We start from the raw sequence: 23,335 nt of genomic DNA, 5'->3' as shown, positions 1-23,335 counted from the left end.
AATAGTTCAGTTTAATATAAGGGTGCTGCTTATGATTGTCCCGATAATTGTTCCGAAAATTTTGAAATAGTACGAATTTAGTAGTATGTTCGTAGACCGTAGGTGTTTTGCTTCGTAAAGAAATTGAACAGCTATTAGCGTGTAGCAGAGTAGACAGCATGGGTGAATGTAAGCACTTCGTCTCGCCCCGACCCGTCTTTTTGCGGACGCTAGAAATCTCGGGGAATTCAGGATTCTGACTTTTATCTCGCTTATGTAGCTCAAAACTTCTTGTGATGCGCCCCTGACAGCCTCCAGTTCGATGTTGCCTAGAATTCGGCCTCCATTTTCGCCACCAAAGCTACTCACTGGCTAAATCAAAGTGCTATTTGAACACGGGCCCACATATTATACACACTGTTGGACTGGATCTCTCGCTCATACAACCGTCGTCATAAGCCTTACAGCGAATCTGCGAAGGCAAGCTCATATGCAAATCCAAGAGTCAGTCTGCCGTGTTGCAGCACATGGTCAAAGTTGACGGTCTCAATCGTATCATCAGCCGAGTGAATGTAAGGGCTGTCGTCGCCAAAGGCTGACTCGAATGCGAATGCGGCGGGATAACCATACTTCGTGGCAGAAGCATGGTCAGAGCATCCGTATCCGCATTTCGAATCGACGGTCGGGATAGTGCAATACTACAAGTATCCTCTGTAAGCATGGAGGGACTATCAAAAACAGGAATGGGACTTACAGCATCGACAATGACCTTCAGGAACTTGGTCAGGTTCTCATCGACATTGTCAGTGATGATACCGATCGACTCCGGCTTTCCAGCATCGGTTGTGCCTTTAGTATAACCCGTCATATCCTGTTGAAGCATGGCTTTCACGTCTCGGCTTTTCTGCGAGTACTGCTCGAAGATGTCCTGACTTCCCAGCAGACCACCCTCCTCTCCGGCATAGAAGTGGAACTCAACGGTGTTCGGAGCCTCACCGGCTGCGACCTTCTCGTCCGTCAGGAGAACGCGGAAGGCTTCGAGAATGGTAACAACGCCGGATCCATCGTCATCTAACCACGCGTCTCTGTTAGCATCATGATGCTTTATGATAGTTCATGATGGAGAGGACGTGCAAACTACTTACCAGCTCCCGGTGCACGGCCCTCTGAGGGTGAATCAAGGTTGATGGAGTCCTGATGCGCTCCAAGCACGATGGTCTTGTCACTCTTGCCGGGGATTTTCGCAATCAGACTCGACTGCGGGAAGGAGTGTTTGAAAGGCTCCACAGTGACTCCCTTTGCTCCACTGGCGGAGATGATTTCCTGAATCTTGCCTTGCAGCCACTCGGATGATTTCTTGCCATTGTCGCTCTTGTAATAGCGATTGTGGAACTCCGAGAACGGCTGGAGAACGGTTTCGAAGTTCTTTTTGTCGAGCGACTTGATCAGATTTTGCACGGTCTCGTTGTGTTGCACGGAATCGGGGTAGGTAACCGCGAGCTTTTGTTTCTTGTTCGATGCGAGTTCCAGGCTACTGGCCCGTTCGGTTATATCGAAGAAACGCTTGCCCTCCTGCTCAATCTCATTAGTGGGATGCTGGGCGTCAACTTTAAAAGGATACTTCATCGTACAGCTCTCAGAGCCCATTTCTCTGCTTCCGTCACAACTTTCGTTTGTCCCGGGGCGAGTTCTAGGACATACTGATCGTCCGAGCGTACATGGTCTCCAATAGCAAGGGCAGAGGCCGTGGCTGCCAAAGTCGCGATGCAGGGGAGGAAACGCATCTTGAGAGAACGAAAGCGTGTACCACCAAGTCGATACGAACGGAATGCTCGAGTAGCCGAGGGAGACTGATTCTGAGGGAAAGATCCACATTATGGAAAGACGGAACTCAAGGTTTTATAGACCAGCAAAGTAGTCACAAGGCAAGGTACGGTGTATTACATTTGACGCCATAGAATATTCCGGGCCAAGTATGATGCAAGATATGAGGAGCTGCTTGGCAACACTTGGCACCTCTCGACCTTCCTATAATGCCGGGAAGTAAGCTGTGTCTGCAGAGGCCATTGTAACCTTAAGTCATGGGATCTTGAGGAGGGAAATCGGAGGTGATGAAGATCTACTGTCTCCAAGCCTATCAGATGAGAAAGCAAGGACACATCAGGGATTCCCCGCCGGGGGTCCGTAGGGAACCCGCCCTGCCAAGCTTTATAATATCGGCACTTAGTAGAAGATCCCTTCTTGGAAGAGAAATAGTCTCGAAACATAACGCGGGATTAATTTGCCTCAATGTAACCCTGGTCCCTGTCGTTGCAAGTCGCACCGGCTTGGCAGTATCCTCTTCGCGGTTGTCTGACACGTCGTCTCGGCAGGTCTCTGACATGTTTTACAACGAACGATGAGTAGGCGATGTGTAGACTGTAACCCTGTTCCAGGTTAAGTGGTCAATCGCAGGAGGTTCCATGATACACATAACACTCATACATCCGTTGCTTTGCCGTTGAGTCGAGATCCCAATTTACAAACAATGTATTTGCCTGATGCATAATCTATAGGCACAATTTTCCCTCTATGCCTGCCTGTGCAGACGGCCCAGATATTCAAAGTTCAAGTTAAATAATCCACCGTAATCATTGGGGCAAATAAAACTGCAGTAATAACAAAAGCGTAACGGGCATCGAATGCCAACAATGATATTCAAAAGCCATAACCGCTGGTACGATATCATGAAAAAAGAGCGCAACTCGGGGAATACTTTTCAACATATCTGATACTTAACTGTCCAGTCCCGGACACTGCTCACTCGTAGTCTCCGTGATCTTTGTGTATGGCGAAGGGTCAGTCCAAATTAAGTCGAATCTATCATATGGTGTCAGTAGAAGATCGCTAGTTATCTTGCACGCTGAAATCATTTGAATCATTTGAAATCATTTCAATTGTGGTGCTTTCTATCCGAGAAGGGAAAGGGTAAGGAAACGGGCTTCCGTACCTGTCACTTGGATACTCCGGTGCATCCTTAGCTCCGAGTTTCTTCACGATATCCGTGAGCGCCTCATGCTGCCAGCAGATCAAAATATTCCCGTCTCCTTTGTATTTTTCGACAGCCTTCTTCACACACTTGGGGTCGTCGCGATCGCAAGAAGTATCCACAGTAAGACCCAAGTCCTCAGCCAAGGGAAGAACCGTCTCATAGGGACGGGTCCGCTTGCCGCCTGTAGCAGTCTGTTAGCGATTCTGAACACATCGGGAACGACTCGTCGTTTGATATCGAACATACTCTTCTTGGGTGTTTGTGCCATTATATAGCCAATATTGTACTTAGAATCCTTGCCAAAGACGGATCGGAGACATTGAGCGCGTTGAACCCCCTGAGCGCTGAGACCGTTGCCGCCATCATCTGGCTTCTCTCCATGTCGGATGAGGTACACCGTCGGCGATGCCATGACCGTAGCGGCAGCTGCTAGAAGATAGTAGGGCAGAAGCATCCTAAGCAGTGATGGCGTACTGCGGAGTAATGGTTCGCGCCAGTCTCAGGTCCCCATCCACTGACACACTGGCTAGCCTTGTATTTATAACGAACCGAGTACACTAATCTATCGCTCCCAGCGGCAACAGAATGGTACTTACTCGCATTAGGGCTGACTAGAGGTTGCTAAGTGGTCCCCAACCAGCTTCGTAGCTTCGGTTAGATGCGTTTTATGATCCCCACATCGGGGCACTTGGGGCGTATGGCACTGTGATTGGTCCACCCAGCAGAAACCCCAGGCGCACGTGGTGAAATGAAGAAGTAATGGTGGCTGAAATTCTCATGCCCCATGCATACGGAATATTCTTTGGCCCCGCGACGGGAGGGAGAAGCAAGCGAGGAGGAACCTTCTAAGTAGCTTGTCAGTCCGTCAGCTTAAGCTGAGGTCACATGGTGCCCACGGGCCGGTTCCATGGAACTTGGAGTCAATATCGCATATAGTGTCTTGGAGGCCGGAAGGTATTCCACGGGAAAAGCAGTGCTTGATTGTGTATTTATCACTGAATCTTTGTTGGACTTTTCGCTACGAGAGGAAGATACCGTTGTAGTAAGTGGCTCAATGTGAGAGTTTGTCTGGAAAATACGGATATCGTCAATACTTCATTTTGACAGGAGGCTAAGCCTAACTAAGCCTAAGTTCCGCCTTCCCTTTACAGTTAGTCCCAGTCCTGCCAGAAGTGGAAAGCTACTGGAGCTTAGGTACTCCGTAAGTTCAATCAACTTACAAGACTTCATATTTGTTCTAGACACAAGAGAGTCCCCTCTCAACGTGGGGCTTCAACTATACTCCGTAAGGGTTTGCGACTCCGCTGAATTATCAGATCTTCTGGAGCTCTTCCTCTCGGCAATGACCTTTCCATCAGAACCACGCCGTTAAGCCTCCCCACCTTACCTCCGACCAGCCAACCAACCCACTCCTACCACCTCCGGATCGCTAATGACAATGTCATCGGTGGAGAAAAAACGATTACGCGATAGACGCGCACAACAGAACCTTCGCAGCAAGCGCTCACAGCAGATGGCCGTACTCGAGAAAGAAGTTGCTCATTGTCGGGAACACCATGACGATCAAGGAATACAGCGCCTTCTACAGGTAATCACCGGTCTGCGAAAGCAAAATGAAACCCTTCGGTCACGTCAAGAACACTTGAAGCTCCTTGTCAGTTCCTGGGATGCAAGCCCAGCTGAAATTTCGGCCAATATGCATGGATCTTCCGATCAGCGTTCACCGGGGTTCATCGCAATCCCAAGAGAGATCATGAACAACAGCGATTCTAGTTCAAATCCGATACAATCGACCAGAAACAATACACCACGCGCTGATCCAAGCCCATCCTCACTACTGGTCAGTGGTGATTCAAGCCATCAGCAAGCCCCTTACCCACAGACACTCGCTAGGGAACCCCGAACGGCGGACACCAATCTCGCATGGAAACAACTCCCTCTGCACGAAGACAACTTCTTGAACCCGCAAACCATTTCCTGTGCTTGGTTTGAATATCCGGAGCGAATAGCGCTATGCCCCGACTCCCCTTCCTCTCCACTAGACCTACTCTACGGCACAAATACAAATTATCTCGCGAACATGATCTACAAAGCCACACAGAGACGCCCGATCCGTGACCCCGAACGTCTAGCCGTCGGGTGGCTATGCTATCATCTAGCACGATGGATCGTATCGCCCAGTCCTGCCACCTACGCAAACGTCCCACCCTTTCTGCGCCCGGTCCCCGACCAGCTCCAGATTCCACATCCCATGGTGCTTGATAATATACCCTGGCCGCAAGTCCGAGTGAATCTGATTCGACACTGGGATATGTTCCGCGATATGCGCGACGACCTTTTTGGGTTGTTCTCGTGCTGTGTCAAGGTTCGGTGGCCCTGGGGTGAGAGCATCCTTGAGCGGAACTCGCACAACGAGCTGTGTATAAAAGAAAGGTTTTTTGAAACATTCATGAGTGAAACGGGATGGGGTATTACACCCGAGTTTATGCAAAGATATCCTCAACTTTTTGCGGGAGTTGATCTCGGGGCTATCACTTGTGAACTCGTGGACAAAGAATTCTAGCAGGGTGAAAAGTGACCTTGGTCTATAATTATTCTTTTTAAAAAGCTCGTTGCAAGTATGTACAGGTCTATGCTTATTATGTATCCACCGACTTTGGGGACTCTATATGTATGTGTGCGATGGTAGCTGTGTGATGCTCATGACCAACAGGCCAACATCAAGCGTTGGCCTTGTCGAAATTTACGGGGTATTTCTCTCTGATGAGCTTGCCCCACTTGGTAAACACGATAGGGATCGGAACGAAAGCCAGTGCCAGAAATCCGAGGAGGGAATTCCCCCAGCCAAGGCCAAGCGCTTCGAACATCGACGGTCCGGCCAAGGGAAGCAATGCACCCACGAGAGATCGTGTCGCCGTCAAGGTTGCGTTCGCTGATGCGGCGTAGGCGGGATAGGAATCGATGATGTATGTCTGGATAGGAAGATAAACACCCATCATTCCGATGCCAAACGGTGCCATTCCAATAATGGGTACAATCCAGTGGACATGCTTGTCGGCCGTCCAGCCATACCAGAAGAAGCTGATAGGCAGGATACAGGAGAAGATGATCATCAAGGGGAGTCGCATCTCCGGCTCAGTCTTGCCTCCATTTCGAGCTGCGAGCTTCAGCATGATCCGGTCGTTCGTGCCCGCTACAAAGACAAGACCAAGCATGAAGCCGACACCGATACCCAAATAAGCCAAGCCAGACAGGCCGGTTGAGAACCCATACTGTTCCGTGAAGACGCTCGAAATGGTCGTGAAGAACAGATAGAGAAGGCCATAGATGAGAGACATATACGTCGACAGCAGTAACACAATTGGCGACTTGACTAACAGCAACATAGGCCGCACCAGACTTTGTTTCAGAAATTGACCTGTGGAGGCTTGCCCTCTATTGAGCTCGTATGCGCTGCGTAGGTCCGTTCGCCCCAGCTCCTTGGATAGCTTGGCGGTTTTCCGCCGGATGATGACGGGGGCGTACGTCTCCCGGTTGAGGATCTCAATTCCCAATGCCGTAGCCCCTCCCACAATCAACAGCACCCAAAACACCCACCGCCAGCCGACTTCTTCACCGAGAAAGCCTCCGGCTATGGGACCCGCGACCGGACCGATCAGAGGTCCCACCCCCCAAATGGATGTTGCCTTTCCTCGTTGCTGGGGCTCAAAGAGATCTGCGATGACCCCCGCACCTAACGTTAGGCATGCTGATCCTCCGACCCCTGCGAAGAGCCGAAACACGATCAAAGATGCAATATTCGGGGCGAGCGCACATCCAATTTGCCAGACGACAAAGAACCAGTTCGATATGCTGAGGACGATCCGTCGTCCGTAGATCTCACTTAGCGGGGCTAGAACTAGGGGACCGAACTGTGAGGCATCATATCTAGTCAGCTACGAACTCCCTTAATTTTGCAATCAGACACGCAAACAGAACCATACCACATAACCCAGAAGGTAGATGCTGACGGTAAATGAAATGATCGTTTCATCGGTTTCTTTGAAGTCGGCAGCCATATAGCTGACGGCTGGGGAGAACATGCTCGACGCAAGCGGACTAACGAAGGTAAATGCGCTGATGAGCCCCAGTAGAGCCCATTTCTTGCCGGGGGCGAAGTTGAGCGGATTCGCAGGATCATCTTGTCCTTCCCATCCCACAACTCCGCGGTCGAGGTCTGTTTCAGGGTAGAGGTGAGATGTTTCTGCCGTCTGTGTCTTGCCCTGCTCCAGGTCCGGCTGTTCACGTCCGGGCTCCTTCTCCGTCATGGTTGTGGCGCTTGAGTTTGATTCCTTACAGTCGGCGGATTCCATGGTAGAGGTGAGATATCTTAACTCGATCGAGCCATCCACGTAGCCAGGGATTATGTGTAAGTAGGTAATGAATGGTTAGACAGGCCGTGCTATGAAAGAATAGTATACACAGGAAATGGAAAGAAACGAGTGACTGGTTTTTAAAGGATTCGAGCAGGCAGAAAAGAAAAGAAAGAAAGAAAAAAAATAATATCTGGACTGTAAGCATCGGTTCGGAACCCCAGGAGCCGACATGATGTATGAATACATCTTAAATTTATTTCCAGCAAGTGGAGCTCTACTTGTGCTTATACCAGCCAAGCCTTCATAACTCCTCGTGTCAACCAAGGCTTGAGATATCGGATCAAAGCCGTGACCGTCGTCTAGATCCAGCGAGTCTTGACCGATACTTGTACCCACTAAGCCACCTGTTGAGTCTATCCCTGAACAATAATCCGTCTATCACGAAAGTTCAATGGGCTTGTAGTTTATTTGGTTGAATCATGTACAAATTCGGTGCATTCCAGCTGAGTTTCCGAAGGGATTTCCCAAGGATAACTCAGATCTACATATAGTGCATAATCAATTGAACCGGTAGAGATTGATGCGTGACTAGTGTACATAACAAGGCATTGTGGAAATGCCCACAACCACGTTTACTCATCCAGAATCCGTGGCAAAGAGTCGGAAAAGGAGCTTCATTTGCCATTGTTGACGACAAGCAATGACTCAGTGTCTCCACTGGATGCCAAGAGAGCCCAATCATGGTTGACTTTTGTATAGCGCTGAATCATTGCCGCTTGCAGATGGACCCATCGCGATAACCCTATCGTCACAGCTTGTCCATAATGCCTTTCAATCCAGCACATGTATGCTTACCAGTTATGCGGATCGGATGACCGGATACTAGGATGTACATATTCCCGTAGCACCCCCATCGGTCTCAACACCGAAGACCTGTCGGCCTTTTTCCGCTGCCCGAACAAGATGCATGACGATTCTTTCTATATTCAGTCGACTGCGCACTCGATCAAACTTACCAGTTGGTCGCGAGTTGCGTTTGTCTTGTATGATTAGGTGTATTCATCATACAACATATCTGATAGAGTACTTCCAGTTCTCATAAAGAAGAATATGAAACAGGTGAGGAGATTACAGACTATAGAGGGTATTGATTGGCCACAATCATCACGTCGATTTGATTAGATACGTGATTGTGTATATTGAAGGACACTCGAGAGAGGGATTCATAGGGCCTGGTTAGAATGTGGTTAGCTCACACGTGCTTCCGGGTTGATCTGATTTACGGAGGATGAGTGGGTGCCACGAACGACCCTTCAACTATCAGACCTGAGACGGTACATCGCTCTACGGAGTACATCCATCTAGGTATGGTGGCTCTATTAACTGGCCAATGACCATGCTACAAAGATGATGCTATGGCCTGATACCTACATCAGTACGTTCTCCGTTGCGTCTAGGGGAACAGAAAACCCCTTCTCGAGGGCTTCATTTAATTAAATCGTTCCGACTCATTAACTAATACTATATTTATAATCAGGATCATCGGCCAATCTTCCCGGGAATTGTACATAATCGTCAAAGTCGAGAATGCCGCATAATGTGACGGACAGAGAAGGCATTCCATCGCTCTCCTGCAGAAGAATCCGCGCATCATTTCTGGGCAAACCTCAACTCATTCTTTCCAAAATCATGCACCGCGATAACATTCTTGTAGAAGGGCGCTCCCAAGATGTATACCACGACGTATTTCATCCCCACCTTCTCTGCCGGCAACAAACTCGAGACGCAGACGCCCTCTCCAACCTCATAGATGAGATCTTCCGCGGCATGGTAAAAGGTTTGGTCCCCAATCGTCACACCGAATTCAGGCGCCTTTGCATCACAATCGACCACGTACACCTTCAGCTTGTCATTCCAGACGCCTGGGGGCGAGAATTGCTTGTTCACGGGGTCCACGACTGCCTCAGGAAGGATAGAGAAGTCGTTTCCAGTGTCCACGAAGACTTGCCATGGGTTGTCATCGGTCTTGAGAGCAGCTGCCTCTTCTCCCGACGACCCATATTTCACACCCTGAACAGTGAAAGCCCAATAGGCCCTCTGTTGCTTTCCTGATGTGAATTCAGCCGGAACATCCCTCATGATTTCTACTGGAACAGCGCTGAAGTCCGACTTAGGCTCCACCGGGGGCAGGTCACCCAGGGTGAGATAGCCTCCGAATGTGGCAGTGCTGCCCCGCGCGGTATGCGCCAGAGCAATGGTGAAGTACGGCTCCACCAGGCCTTGCTCAAACATGGTGTTGAACACTGGGCTATACACCGCCCGGTTGTAGAAGTACGTGTTGTTGGGAACGGATGTGCCTGGGTGAGCCGATGTTATGCTGGGGTAGCCAAGACCCATGACCCCATGGCTGATCCCTTCTCGACCCATCGGCTCAGAAACATCTGCGATTGCCAATTTGGCGCGCACTGAGACGCCTGCAATTGTAATGTCCTCATAGGCCATGACACCGCTTGCACGACCGGCCCCATATTCAATGCCGAACACCTCGTTAGGAACCTGTTCGTAGCTCAACGAGCGGGTATACGTCTCTGGACCGTATTTACAGTCTGCCTGGGGGAGAGTCAGGTTGCTGGTGGCATTGACGCAGGTAAAGCCGTCTCCCATAATATAGAGATCACTGCTTCCTGTATCGACCAGGAGCTTGAAGGTTTGGTTGTTGGAGCCAACAGTGACGTCGACATCGAAATTGTGTCCACCCCCGGTTGCGAGGAGGGAGGCAGTGTGAGCTAAGGCATCAATAGAACGTTTGCGACGGTTCAAGGGGATAGTGAGAGCTGAGCTTAGAGTCAGGAAGTGGAGAAGTGATGATAGCTGAAGGAGCTTCATCTTGACTGTAGGAGTAAAGACGGGAACGATGATTGTCTGTGGGATCGTCGACTGGGCGGTTCCAAGCTTGAATTTATAAACCTGGGCAGGTAGGCAGCGAATTGGTTGAGCTGGATGGACCAGATAACTCGAGCTGATCTTCTTTGTTGACCTCCAGTGGCGCTATCTAGGCCGTTATCCACACAGGGCTGATCCACAGTAGGGCTGGCTCAGCTGGCGCCAAGTTCCCGGGGTATTCTTAGAGGTTTGATTGCGGCTGCCTGTCTAACAAAGAGAAAGGTCAAAGTTGGGCAGTGCTCCAGAGATATAGACCAGGATTATCTGCCACACCGAATGGTATGATGCAAAGTTTGAGTGTCCCCAACCTCCCCTGCGAAGGGTTACAGCCAATCGTACCGTTGACCCCGTTAAATTACGTTGAGGCTGCAGGAGGTCATAGCAGGGACTTCAGCCCAAGATCTCTTCCAATGAGCAATTCACCTCGCTTCGCCCAACAACAGTAGCGAGCGCTATCGTGTCGTCGTCTGTATGAGGCTCTCTTCCAAGACTCCATGGCAACACCCGAGCTCAGGTTTCAGGGTCGGAACTGGTCGATCCCTGTTCATGAAGACTTACGGAGTAAACTCCGCTGCATCCCAGTGGGGCACTCTGGGTACTATCCCCCAAAGACAATGGAGGAATCTAACGCGAGGGATTTTAGTTTGTCTGTTAGGGCTATCAATTCCCGAGCGACACGACCAATGGCAGAAGAATCCGAATGTTGGTCCGGTCACGTGGTCTCGGGCTACCTTTTTGGGACGCGAAGTCAGTGGATATGGTGTCAATTTTTCAATCAGTCTAGTCTAATACTACCACTACTTGGCCAGGTAGTATGTACAGAAGTACCCAGTTGCTCCTCCCGCAGCGATGCTCCGTTGGTTCCCGGAGTAAAAAACAAAAACCGCTCAAATTACAAGGATAGGAAGGACACTGCCACGAAATGAGCATGGTTCCAAGAAAGGGGGAGAAGAAAGAAACAAAGAAAAGCAGATTAAGGCTTAGAATGAAATCCCAATTGTTGGCTCGACTGACTCCGTCGACTCCTTTGACTGCATTCGCGCGGTGGGATCCAATAACACCGCATTTTGTTGGTCTGGTCGATAAGGAGCTTCGGTCTTGGCCACGAACATGGTATTTGTGGCCAGCCCATGGTGGAAGAAGCGGAATGCCTTCCGATATCTGGTCAGACGGCGCGTCCGATATGCGTGATATTCGCCATCCTCGAGCATAGCGTAGAGATACCGGGGGTGCACCACGATGGCCTGCGCGCCCTTCTGCCCGAAACCGAAAGATGTCACAGAGAATGCCTTCAATCCCTTGGTTTGGATGCTACGGTTGGGATAGAGAATGTATTCGTTATCTTGCAGCTTCCCATCAACGTTGTCCAGGTTGCGGTTGCCAGGAATGAGGCCCGTGTCCAGCACTTGTAGGCCACCATTCAGCATCCATGCTCCTGCGGCACCCTTGGGATGACCCGTAAGATACTTCTGTGAGATAGCGTAGAGAGGATTCCCGGGTACACGGCCGAGGTGTCGCATTTGGGCTTCAAGCACTGCGGCTTCGTTCTTGTCGTTCATGACAGTGCTAGTGCCGTGTAGGGAAACGAAATCAAGATCATCTAGTAGGTGGTCAGTCCATGAAATCTAGACATTTACTGCGGAAAGGCAAGCATGACGAACCGATAGTCAGACCAAAAACGGCCAAAGAACCCCGAACGGGAGAAATAGCGGACTCATTCTTCCAGAACTCATTACCAAATGTGTTCAACGCTTCCTTGCGCTGGCGCTCGGCTTCGCCTTCGACGAAGCGCTTATGGTTCTGGAGCTCTTCCTGGAGTTCCTCTGGAACCTCTCCATCTTGGGTCATTTGCTCCTCAAGCATCTGTACCTCCAGGTCAACCGATTCATTGATTTGCTTCAACCGTGCCTCAAGACGGCGCTTGCGGTAACGAATATCCAGCAGTGGCGATGGGAATCGACTGTTGGGCTTCTCGCGCGCGTTCGTCAAGATGCCTTGTCCCGGTGCAGGCACCGACCGGCTTGTCTTGTCACTGGCAGTTCCCACCCAGGCAACAATACCATGAATCGGCAGGCCCAAGTCGAGGGCCAGGCGGGCCGAGGTGATAACCTGAACACCACTGCCCTGAGACTCGACGAAGCCGCTTCGGCTCTCTGCAGCGGGTCGCGACATCTCCTGCGGGAGCCTGCCCTTCTTGGCCTCTTCCTCGGGGTTGGTAGTGGCTTTCATATTGGCAAACTCCTCTGCTACTGCCTGCGTCATATCATCGTATCCACCGACAAGACAGATTTTAGCACGCCCAGTGACGATAGTTTCAAAACCAGTTTCCAAAGACTCAATCGAAGTGGCACAAGCACCAACCGACGTGCGGATGGGGCCAGCAGAGGAGATCAACAGCATATTGACCCAGGCAGCGGTGGTGTTTATAAATGTTTCCTGGAGAATGTCCTTCTGTACATCCTTATCCAGATACCGATCCCGGAACATCTTCTTCAACGAGTGCACACCACCAAGACCTGAGCCAATGCAATTGCCGAACTCGGAGAGATGGATATACTGGTATAGCTCGTAGGGGTCGGTGATTCCCGAGGCCACAAGCGCCTCCATGGTGCTGACCAAGGTGAACAGGGTTCCACGGTCAACCTGGGCGACAATGTCTTCCGGTATGCCGTAGGCGCGTGCATCCCAGCCGGTAGGGACCTGCCCCGCAACCGCATGCTGGTACTGCAGAGCCTTGGGGATCATCAACACTACACCTTTTTTCAGGTTGACGACACACTGTTCTCCCTGGGGCGAGATATCAACCAGATTCTCCCCATGCTCGTTGATGAGCTGCTCCGCCACCTCAGGAGAGACTTCAAAGGGCGGTAGATCTTCCTCGAGCACGACCTCTTGTAGGAGCCGTCTCTTGCCTGGTGGTTCGCTAGGATCCAGGTCTGGCTCCACCAGTCGGATTCCGGTATGATTGAGGATATGCTCTTCATACCGAGCTTTGACGTCCATGTCCTGCACGGGCTTCTTTGTCTTGGCGTCCACCCAGCCGGTGAAGTGTTTCCCGTCCAGCGGGCCGTCATGGTGCTTGATGAGTCCCATGATCCATGCCATCTCAATACACCCTTCCAAGGACAAACGCCCAGTGGCCTCCATTTGCCAGCGAGTCCGAGAGTTGCCGTACGGGCCGACCTCTGAAAAGCCTGTGACCACCACAATGCGCTCCAAATCTGCCATGCCCATCAAGTTTGCTCGCAGGGGGTCGACTTCGGTCTTCGCATCGGGCAGAGCGGGGAATGAGAACCGAATATTCGCCAGGCGCGTTCGTGCTCCCTTCTCCGGGGTCGTTGGAGAACTGCACGTAGTGAGCTTCTGCTCAGCAGCTTGCTCCCGCGCGAGGACGGTGCGCATGGCACTTTTATCGACAATCTCGCGCCGAACCTTATCCAAAGTGGCTCTCAGATTCGGAATCGTGTTCAGACCGCCGGTCAGATCGGCATACAGTGGCTGTACGTTGCATTGGTTGGCAAGCTTCCGAGTCATAAGCACCAGGATATATGCCCCCATCTCGGCCGTGGAGAAGGTCTGCACTCCATGACGCTCAATTCCTGCCGCGACAATGTTGTTATCGGCCATCAGACCGGTGCCACGCGTCCAACCAATGACCGCACCGCAGATGGACAGGTACGTCGACCAGCTCTCCGAGTGCCATTTCTCAAACAAGGACTCGAGGGCAATCTTCGACTCGCCGTACAGACCATCGTTGCCAAACGCGCCGTGGTTGGGCGAAAGGGGCAGAATGACCTGAGTCGGCCGGGTGCGGTATCCCCGAAGCTGTTTCTGTTTCTTGATGGCTCCCAGCAAACGGAGGGTATTGGTGAGCATGATTCGGTGAGCCAGTTCGGATTTGGCATCAATGTTGTCAATCTCCCGGCCAGCCTCGGAGATCGCAGCGAATGGAACAACGTGGTCCAAATCCCAGCCCAGGCCAGTGCCTGACGTGTAGATGTACTCGACAAGTCCGTCGAGATCATGCTGACTTCCTTGATTAAACGGAGCGACAATCAGTTCGGATCCTCGCGAACCGTGTTCAACGTAGAGACGTTGGTAGAACCGAGTTGTGGCAGAGGAATAGCTGCTGGTGGTGACGACAACCTTGGCTCCACCACTCAGGAGGCCTTTCAAAATTTCAGCTCCAATGGACCCAATGCTCACTCCAGTCATGAGGACACACTTGTTGATGAATGTGATGCCGTCATTCCAGGATGATTGCACCTCGTCCAGATACAGTGCCGTCACGGAGCGGTCGGTCAGCCAGGTCGAGTGTCGCTGGGTTTTGATGTGAATCGATGCGATGACGGGTGATCCACCGCGAGGGACCTCGCGGTACTTGATATGACCATTCTCATCCACCGTAGTGCTAGGCCCCTTGATAAAGGCATCGTAGTTCGCGGCCAGCGGCTCGAATCGAGGCGCGCGAGGCTTCTCACAAAGGTCTACCAAGCGACGCATCACGGTTTTGGCCTCTGGGAAACGAGTGCCCCAGAGAGAGCACGGGCTGTTCGACAAATACTTGATCATTTGCAGTAGGCGAGGACTGGATCGGTTGGCGATAGCGTTGCTGTATTTAGGGAAATCGGCATTGCCAAAGTTCCCTCGCAGAATCCGGTGGAAAAGATGCAATGTATCTTGCAACACCCAGTTCCAGCTGGAGTTGTAGCGTCGCACCTTTGCAGCTGCCCATAATGGACGGATACCTGAGATAAAGACATCGCCCACCTCGGCGGTGATGAAGTCCAGCTGCTCCTGCAGCTTGACGGTCGCCAGTTGTGCCTTGAGCGCTTCTCGCGCATCGTGGCCTAGATCCTTTCCAAGCAGTCGTGCATAGAGTTCCATCTGCGCCTTTCGGAGCCGTTCCTGATCTTTCTTCACCAGGCCGAGAGCCTTGCTGTCCACTGGAGCCGACACTGCCGCAGCCTCCGCGGCCGGCGCGGATGCAGACAGGCTGAGGCCGTTGTCTGTAGCATACTGCTGCACTATCTGATCAAAAAATGACTGTGCTTCTCCCGAACTTGCCAATCGAGAGGATGTCTGGGCTGTGCTTGCTCGCAAGAATACCGAGTCCTGACGTCCGGCCCCTAGACCCCATCTAGTCTGTAGATAATCACGAGCATCACCGCTAGAGAAACCAGCAGGAAGCTTTTGTGCAAAGACACGGGACACAATCCCTGTGGATACCTTACCCAGCTGTCCTGAGAAGGCTGCGCCAGATTGTAGAGTATTGCATAGTTCCTCTAATCCTAGCTCTTCCGCCCTCTCGGGAAGGGATCCGAACTCGGCGTCGAGGTCGCCCACGATCTCATTCTCCAAGGTCGATCGGCCTATATTTGGGTCATCAGCAGCTGTAGTGAGTATAATGGAAGGGTAAGAGGGAGAACTATACCGCTCACTAATAGCTTGATTGTTTTATCTGTTGCTACTTCAGCGTGGCTCTTTCTCAGCTTTTGTGCAATGATGGCGATAACAATATCCTTCGCCTGTACAGGAGCATCCGCAACCATCGCTACTTTGGCAACAGGGGCCGGCGCAGTATTGATCTGAGTTTCAGCCGGGGCTGGGGGTGTAGTTTCCGCAGTCTTACTGGACGCCGACGGCCCCTGTGACAATAACGGGTGAGGCTTGACAGCTGGCCGGCTTGTCGCTGTTGATGAGCCCGAGATATACTGTATTTCGTCTGCATTCTGGGCGTAAGAGAGTAGCTTTCGTGTCATATGTCGTGCGGCATCTTGGGATTTGTACTGTTGACCGACAGTCTTTCGGAGCATGCCGGTGAGGATATCTGCCGGGCCGATTTCGATGAACCGTTCAACATTCTGCTCTGTGATGAGTCCATCTTGGGTTTCAATCCTGTGTTACAGAGTGTTGTTAGTCGATCATTCTTTTAAGGATATCAAGACGAGGACTTACCATTGGACTGGCGACGCAAACTGATGCCTACAAGTGATTTTTTCCTTGGTCAGATATCGCCATGATCGGTCGGAAGACATAAGAAGCAACACTCACGCCAACAGCTCAATCAAGAGCACATATGCAAGCTGCTGCTCGACTTCCGGCTGCATTGTGGCAGACATGGCAAAGTTGTTTGGGTATCAATGTCATTCACAGTGGGGTGACTTTGGTCGACCGGCGCCAGTACTTAAAAGAGACTCAACCACTAGGATCTATCATATTACGTGTGCATGGTGACCCTTTCCGAGGCCATAATACTCGGGATTCAGTATAGTCCATGTCAGCAACAACCGAGAGCTTACTTCACACGTGGCGGAGTGTTTCGGGGCTGAGGCGAATCGTGAGAAAGGAAAAACCACCCATATCTCACTCATGCAGCAGCAGCAGCGATCAATTGAATAAAGTTGAGTGATCCAGCTCCAAGGCGAACCGCGCTAGTGGCTCACACTGCATGCTTACCTCTATAGTCGAATAGCTTTAGGGCTTATGCTGACTGACAACTGCTGGCATCGGCCCCCAAGTCGCAGGATCCGCCCGACATTCTGAAACCCCCAGGTTTTGATGATCAGGAACGGTGATCTAAATTTATCTCTGTCCTTGTCAGACGGTGGCTCTTGGACCCAGAATCATACAATGTAGATGACATTGCACGATGCGTTCACCTCACCACCGAGGTTGTGAGGCACCTCCTGCCTTGTGCTTCTGCTATCACCATGCCTTTTCGCCGGACTTATTTGGCCTGAATTGCCATCATGACCTTTTACGCCCAAGTCCATGAACTATCAATCATTCAGTCATCCACTTAGTATCGAATCGATCAATTACCATCATGCAGGCAGTCGCGCTGCTGAGACATGTGCCTCTCTTCGCCTATGTGACGGCTGTGCCCGTTGCATTGCTGGCCTACGTGAGCCCTTGCTTCCGGCCCTAACGAGGATAGGATCCTCACTGACGAGTTTGTCAGGTGCTTGCTATCTGCATCTACCGTATCTGGTTCCATCCCCTTGCGAAGTATCCGGGTCCTTTGCTGGCCAAAGTGACCAACCTCTATGGAGGGTACTATGCCTGGAAAGGGGACCTGCACATTGACATGATGCGCTGCCATGAGAAATATGGTAGCTATACTACCCTTCTGTTCTACCATGACGCAGCATTCTCTGACGGATGATACGACAGGAAACTATGTTCGATATGCACCAAATCGTGTGCTGTTCAATACCAATACCGGCCTGAAGGGTTTGTCTCTTTTCAAGCTCCGGATCACTGAAAAAAACCACTAACCGGATCATCGAACCTCTCAGAGATCTATGCATACAGCAAAAGCTTCCAGAAGTCGGCCGCCTATGGCGCCATGGTTCATCGCGCTCCCAACACACTCACCCTCATTGATAAAAAGCAACACGGTCGCAAGCGACGCATAATTGGACAGGGCTTTGGAGATGCCGCCCTGCGTGGTTTTGAAGGGACCATCATGAGTCTTGTACGCAAGTTCTGCGACGAGCTGGCCAAGGATATCTCGGGCGGAAAAGCTGGTGAATGGTCTAGTCCGCAGAATATGGGAAAATGGTGTATGTATCGTCCTTCCCACTCCTAGCGAAGGCCGAGATTTTGACGTTCCTCCCAGCAAACTATCTCACCTTCGACATCATGTCCGGAATCATTTTCGGTGAAAGCTTTGATCTCATTGGCAGTCCCAAAAACCGGGAGATCGTCAAGTGCATTGAGGATTCGAACGTGCGTACTGGAGTCCTATCCCAAGCTGGTGAATTATCCACACGCCGTCTCGACCGTTGGCTATTCCCTCAAGCGATTCAGGGCCGGAATGCGTTCATTCGCTTCGTCAATATTCTTCTCAAGAAGCGCATGTCCGCAAAGCCCTTGAAACGCCACGATGCGTTTTCATTCTTGCTGGATGCTGTCGATCCGGAGACGCAACAGGGATTTACACCTGCAGAGATTGGCGCTGAAAGTACCACCATGATTGTTGCCGGTAAGATTTTCTTCCATCTCCCCCATTTCTTCTTATTCCTTTGCCTAACACTACCAAGGATCCGACACATCCTCCACCGCCATCGCTTCGACCTTCTTCTACCTCTGCCGCAACCGGGAATGGTACGAAAAAGCCAAGGAGGAAGTTCGCGCCGCATTCCCGGGTCCCGACGACGTCGCCCTCGGGCCCGCCCTAAACAACTGCGTGATCTTGCGCGCATGTATCGACGAGAGTCTGCGTATGTCTCCACCCGCCAGTAGCTCCCTCTGGCGCGAAGTCCTTGACGATGGAGTTATCATCGACGGGCAGGTTGTCCCACGCGGCTACGACGTGGGTACCTGCATCTACGCCATCCAGCACAACCCAGACTACTACCCAGAGCCCTTTGAGTACCGTCCCGATCGCTGGCTCGACCCCGTGCCCGAAAAGGTGCAGCTCGCACGGTCGGCTTTCAGCCCCTTCTCCATTGGACCGCGGAGCTGTTTGGGGAAGGGATTGGCTTGGACGGAGCTGATGTTGACCATGGCTTATATGCTGTCGAAGTATGAGTTCCGTAGCGCCCCGGGTGAGGATGAGAAGGTTGGGGGTGGACATGTGGATATGGGTGCTGGAAGACAGCGTGAGGGTGAATATCAGCTGCGCGATCATGTCACGGCTGCGAAGGACGGTCCCATCGTGCAGGTTTCTTTCCGGTAGGGGGTCTCTGTTACTGTTGGGAGTGAGATTGGAGAATGTTACGACGTGTATGTATTTTTAAGAAGTATCTCGAGGGCCCTGGGAGGTGTCTGCTGAGAATGAAATTGGATATTTTGCGTTTTGGATCTGCATACTTGGGTAAATCTGTCTTCCATGCACCTAGCAATCAAAGGAAGAAAAGAGGGAGATAAAGAAATTCAAATTGAAGACAGAAAAAAAAGAAGGAAAGAAAAAGAACAAATAAGGGAGAAAGGGAGAGAAGAAGAGAGAGAAAGAAAATAAAATACAAAATAAAAATAATAAACAAAAATAATCAATAGAAGAGAGAGAGAGGTGTCAAACAAAATGCAACGACGAAATAAAATTATCAAACTTATCTGAAGTTCCTTGTAAAACTACAACTGTCATTATTGTATTACTATTCCGTATCAGACCGAGAAAGGCGAGAGCAATTCAGACACCAGCCCCAGCCCTGTGTGAATCTCCAACCGGCAGCATACGTCGAAGAGCCTATATTCACGATGAGCATGACCTCTTCACCCTTATTCCGCATAGTTACACTTACATTCTAAGCGTGCTTTCACTTTTGGATACGGCATTCTGTCAATTTGTAGTGTGAAAATTAGAACCGCTAGACATTCCTCATATACGAACATATTTACATAATGATACAGAAAGAACCAGAAGAACCCACATCAGATGTGCCCTTAACCTCTTCACGCCATCCAAACTGATCCTCAGCCTCACCACGCTGGATCTTAGTGAGCGCGGCATAGAGCTGCTGACAGACCGGACCAGCAGACTTCTCCTCGGTGTAGACGAAATGGTCGTCGCGCGACTTCCGGGTAATGGATCGAATAGGAACCAGAGCGGCAGCAGTGCCGACGGCCATCACCTCTTTAAAGGTCGCGAGTTCCTCGTATTTGACCTACAAAGTACTGTCAGTCATGGACTCGATCGGAATGGAGCCAGGAGGTTCGTACCGAGCGATGCTCGACAGTCCATCCCAAGGACCGAGCAATCTGCATACAACTATCGGACGTCACACTCCCAATGATATAGTCACTCTTGGGGACCACCAACACGGGCTTATCCCCGTCCATTCTCGCCCCCAGAAATCCGGAGGTGGAAAACTCATCAATTTCGGAATGAGTGGCACTGTCCAGATGCAGGGTCATAGGGAATCCCTCCTTCTTGGCCTTTTCCGACCACTTCATGACGGGGGCATAATTGCCTCCGATCTTCGCGTGGCCAGTTCCGCGGGGTGCGGCCCGATCGAAGTCTTCGAGAACGACCGCGGGTAGGGGCGCAATGCCGTGATAGGTGCTAAAAGGCTGTACATATACGCAGAAGGTAAATTCGGCAGGAGGGGTCAGTGCGAAATGGGCGGCGGAGCCCAAGAGCACAGGGCGCACATACAAGGCGGCGCCGCTCGCGTGAGGAGGGACCCACTCGGCGTTTCTCGCGACCGCCAGATTCACGCACTCGAGAAAGTGGTCCGTGGGCACAGCAGGAATGGACACCACCTCTGCCGAGTGTTGCATGCGCGCCGCATGGAATCGTGGCCGAAAGAGAAGGATCTGGTCAGTTGCCGATCGGTAGGCTAATTTACTCTATTATTAGATATTCAGGGCAGAATCCCGTGTGGGGATACCAAAGGCTCACCTTTCAATCCTTCATACACCTGTTGCCCATAGTTGAGGGCCGGGGCCAAACCATGAATGCGAAGATACGGATCCTCCACGAATTTGGGCGATGTCCACTCCCCAGTCGTAACGGAATAGGTCGACTCCACATGGCCATTGACTAGGATAGAAGAATGTGAGCGTTTTATTCCTGGTTTCTTCGTGCGGGTCCATAGTGGGATCCTCTCTTACCCATATCCGTCACCGCGAGCCCTAACTTGGTCCAATCTATTCCGCAGCTATCGTTAGTCTCCATCCAACCTGTATACGCTCGAATGGGGTACGGACCAATATTCGCTGCTGGTGCGGGTGGGAAAGTCATGATGGTGAATGCTGATCTCGTCGGGATACGAGTTTCAAAGTTCTCTTCTTTTGTTTTGTTTTCTTTTCTTTTCTTTTCCCTTCCAGGGTTCCAGAGGATCGGTGATGTAACAGGTGATTATGACAGGTTCTGTGGATTACGAGGTTTATCTATGCACCGTCTATTCCTTTGTGGACTGATCGAAACCCGGCATTCTTGGGTCTTTCTCTCATCCTTCTTCTTTTCTCGTTGGATTGGCCCCCACAACATCCGGCATGAGGTTGCAGATGCACTGTGAGGGATGACGGGACCTGCAGACTCATCTTTAGCGTGATAGCTTATTATTATTTTTGTAATAGCTTATTCTTTTACCCTGTTTCAGCCTTTCGATCGGATGACCCTCGTCATAGATCTCACGCACAATGCGAGATCACCGTGTCTGTAACCGCCCCCAAGTAGGGCTGTGTGGTGTTCTCTTGTTACAGATGTCCATGCGATGGTGATCCAGTGCCCCAGTTTGCCGGCAAGGTCAGGTTCGAGTACTCGGTGTTGCTGAGATGGTCGATCCCCCAGAGTAAAGAAGCTGTAAGCTCACCATCAGCAAGCTCACGCTCCTTAGACATTAAAGAAACAAGAGGACAAGTGTGACGGACCGAACGAACCATAGCCATATTGCCAGAATTTTATCAGCCTCAGTACATCCGGTGGTGTAGCGATACTCTGGAGCTAGCAAAAGAACCCTGCCATCTCAAATCATGCGGAATAGTCCCGCGTGGTCCATCTCCCAGAGTCCGTCTCCTGCACGAACTTCGACCGTCGGAATGATGATGAAAGGCCTGGATCCGGTGCTGGCACCTGGGGATCCCCTTGACCCCTGTCCCTGGCCTATCTCATATGCCGATAACGACCTCTGGTCCCAATATTCCAGCGGTCTATTCTCCGCCGACTCTGATGTCCTGCACCTCTCTCAAGCAGATTGGCAAAATGCCGACTTATCAGACAACGGCAGTTGGTCTGCGACCAACTCCCTCGGCGATTTGCCCATGACCATGTCGGATCCCCCATTCGGCCAACCTCCTCTATGGACACCCAGCAGTGTAAGTCTCTGACTATCTCTCTTTCGTCTATCTTGCTTCTTCTTCTTCCCTCGTGCGGCCCAAGACGTATGGCTTCGATCCCCAGACCGACATGAACTAACCTTCTTGATAGGATCCATGTCTCTTTCCCAGCATAATACCCTCGGGCGACCTCTCTAGCGAGAATGTATCAGACATCCACCACCAACCCCGTGATGGCATTCCCACGCCGCCTCCCTCGCAGCCGCAGTCGAATCCAAGAACACCTCAGGAACCCAGCCACGGCACCGAGCGCGTGGTCTCCTTGCTGCTCCTTCAACGCGGGGTCAACGTGAACGTCCAGGACTCACGCGGCCAAACCCCACTGCACATCGCCGCCCAGTGCGGGCATCTGGGCGTAGTGCGATTGCTCCTCACAACCGAACACATCGACGTCAATGCTCGCGACCACCATGGGTCGACACCACTACATGTCGCCAGCGAAAAGGGGCATGTGGAAGTGGTACAGTTGCTAGTGGCCCATGGGGCGCGCTTAGATGCCCGGTCGGGTCGGACCGGATAAGCGGAAACTGGGTCGAATCCTGGTCTATATCTGCATCGACTGCATATCCCGGTGTTTTCTGGTGTTACGGACATCCATGATTTCAAAGAAGCGATTTTCCTTTCAGTCGTTCCTTGCCTTTTCTTTTGTCAGATTTCCTTTGTCTTCTTTATTTTTCTCAGTTTTGATTCGGTCTTTTCTCTATATCCCGCGGCGTTTCTTTTTCTGCATGACTTGACGACTCTTCTCCCGCGGGAAGAGAAAGAAGTCGACTCGGGGAAAATTCGGTGTTTGTTTCATGATACGCGTCTTGTTTCACGCGGTGGTGTTGTTGATGTTTTCACAGCGCAAGCATACCTATATCCTGTCCGATAGACATTTAAATTGCTTAATTTTCATTTTTTTTTTTGACCTTTTTTATTTTATTTTCTTTCTTCTTTTTTTTGGGTTGTGAGATAGATGCTGGTGTGGGCAATGTATGTCCTTTTCTACCGCGGGGCTTTACGTCGTATATACATACAATACGCCCTCAGGGTAACAGAACATTATGAAAGATAAAATAGAGTTGAGAGAAGATTAAACATGGATTAGAGTATACAAGAGAATGAGCAATAAAAGATCTCATAAAATTAATAGTCTTACCTCCCTTCTACTCGATGGCTACTCTACATTGGTGTGGTGATTGGTGACGCGCCGCGTCGGAGAGTTCCCGTCCCTATACAAGTGCTAATCTTTGAA

The 23,335-nt window shown here is 51.0% G+C and overlaps 10 protein-coding genes across 10 annotated transcripts; 3 read left to right on the top strand and 7 right to left on the bottom strand.

Annotated features, from left to right (window-relative positions):
* Positions 1–300: 300 nt before the first annotated feature.
* Positions 301–2,314, bottom strand: F9C07_1832455 (transferrin receptor). Its single transcript, XM_041294550.2, has 4 exons — positions 1,611–2,314; positions 1,125–1,551; positions 734–1,050; positions 301–677 (listed from the first exon to the last, which is right to left on the bottom strand). Exons 1-4 carry the CDS (start codon positions 1,761–1,763, stop codon positions 441–443), a joined length of 1,134 nt encoding a protein of 377 aa, XP_041149827.1. The 5' UTR covers positions 1,764–2,314; the 3' UTR covers positions 301–440.
* Positions 2,315–2,459: 145 nt separating this feature from the next.
* Positions 2,460–4,121, bottom strand: F9C07_2280452 (uncharacterized protein). The gene is made up of 3 exons (XM_041294549.2): positions 3,257–4,121; positions 2,969–3,191; positions 2,460–2,838 (listed from the first exon to the last, which is right to left on the bottom strand). Exons 1-3 carry the CDS (start codon positions 3,462–3,464, stop codon positions 2,754–2,756), a joined length of 516 nt encoding a protein of 171 aa, XP_041149826.1. The 5' UTR covers positions 3,465–4,121; the 3' UTR covers positions 2,460–2,753.
* A 321-nt stretch (positions 4,122–4,442) lies between these two features.
* Positions 4,443–5,573, top strand: F9C07_5196 (uncharacterized protein; the record flags this gene model as incomplete). Its single annotated transcript, XM_041287132.2, has 1 exon — positions 4,443–5,573. The coding sequence occupies one exon, from the start codon at positions 4,443–4,445 to the stop codon at positions 5,571–5,573; it is 1,131 nt and encodes a 376-aa protein (XP_041149825.2).
* Positions 5,574–5,651: 78 nt separating this feature from the next.
* Positions 5,652–7,634, bottom strand: F9C07_1832163 (synaptic vesicle transporter). The gene is made up of 2 exons (XM_041294548.2): positions 6,994–7,634; positions 5,652–6,921 (listed from the first exon to the last, which is right to left on the bottom strand). The coding sequence occupies exons 1-2, from the start codon at positions 7,360–7,362 to the stop codon at positions 5,731–5,733; spliced, it is 1,560 nt and encodes a 519-aa protein (XP_041149824.1). The 5' UTR covers positions 7,363–7,634; the 3' UTR covers positions 5,652–5,730.
* Positions 7,635–8,039: 405 nt separating this feature from the next.
* Positions 8,040–8,334, bottom strand: F9C07_5194 (uncharacterized protein; the record flags this gene model as incomplete). Its single annotated transcript, XM_071511323.1, has 2 exons — positions 8,221–8,334; positions 8,040–8,167 (listed from the first exon to the last, which is right to left on the bottom strand). Exons 1-2 carry the CDS (start codon positions 8,258–8,260, stop codon positions 8,040–8,042), a joined length of 168 nt encoding a protein of 55 aa, XP_071366798.1. The 5' UTR covers positions 8,261–8,334.
* A 681-nt stretch (positions 8,335–9,015) lies between these two features.
* On the bottom strand, positions 9,016–10,251 carry F9C07_5193 (putative aspartic-type endopeptidase; the record flags this gene model as incomplete). Its single annotated transcript, XM_041287127.1, has 1 exon — positions 9,016–10,251. One exon carries the CDS (start codon positions 10,249–10,251, stop codon positions 9,016–9,018), a length of 1,236 nt encoding a protein of 411 aa, XP_041149823.1.
* Positions 10,252–10,760: 509 nt separating this feature from the next.
* Positions 10,761–16,430, bottom strand: F9C07_5192 (putative fatty acid synthase alpha subunit; the record flags this gene model as incomplete). The annotated part of the gene is made up of 6 exons (XM_041294547.2): positions 10,761–10,848; positions 11,314–11,908; positions 11,970–15,680; positions 15,743–16,206; positions 16,267–16,293; positions 16,363–16,430. The coding sequence occupies 6 exons, from the start codon at positions 16,428–16,430 to the stop codon at positions 10,761–10,763; spliced, it is 4,953 nt and encodes a 1,650-aa protein (XP_041149822.2).
* Positions 16,431–17,137: 707 nt separating this feature from the next.
* F9C07_5191 (putative cytochrome P450) lies at positions 17,138–18,994 on the top strand (the record flags this gene model as incomplete). Its single annotated transcript, XM_071511322.1, has 6 exons — positions 17,138–17,215; positions 17,273–17,423; positions 17,485–17,544; positions 17,610–17,876; positions 17,903–18,298; positions 18,357–18,994. 6 exons carry the CDS (start codon positions 17,138–17,140, stop codon positions 18,992–18,994), a joined length of 1,590 nt encoding a protein of 529 aa, XP_071366797.1.
* Positions 18,995–19,652: 658 nt separating this feature from the next.
* Positions 19,653–21,001, bottom strand: F9C07_2062943 (aminotransferase; the record flags this gene model as incomplete). Its single annotated transcript, XM_071508673.1, has 4 exons — positions 19,653–19,922; positions 19,978–20,597; positions 20,660–20,800; positions 20,872–21,001. 4 exons carry the CDS (start codon positions 20,999–21,001, stop codon positions 19,653–19,655), a joined length of 1,161 nt encoding a protein of 386 aa, XP_071366796.1.
* Positions 21,002–21,735: 734 nt separating this feature from the next.
* F9C07_5189 (ankyrin repeat protein) lies at positions 21,736–22,618 on the top strand (the record flags this gene model as incomplete). Its single annotated transcript, XM_041294558.1, has 2 exons — positions 21,736–22,077; positions 22,190–22,618. The coding sequence occupies 2 exons, from the start codon at positions 21,736–21,738 to the stop codon at positions 22,616–22,618; spliced, it is 771 nt and encodes a 256-aa protein (XP_041149819.1).
* Between the last annotated feature and the right edge of the window lie 717 nt (positions 22,619–23,335).

The sequence above is a fragment of the Aspergillus flavus genome, chromosome 7 (genome assembly GCF_009017415.1).
Source record: "Aspergillus flavus chromosome 7, complete sequence".
Lineage (NCBI taxonomy): Eukaryota > Fungi > Ascomycota > Eurotiomycetes > Eurotiales > Aspergillaceae > Aspergillus > Aspergillus flavus.
This window is presented reverse-complemented; position numbering and strand designations above follow the sequence as displayed.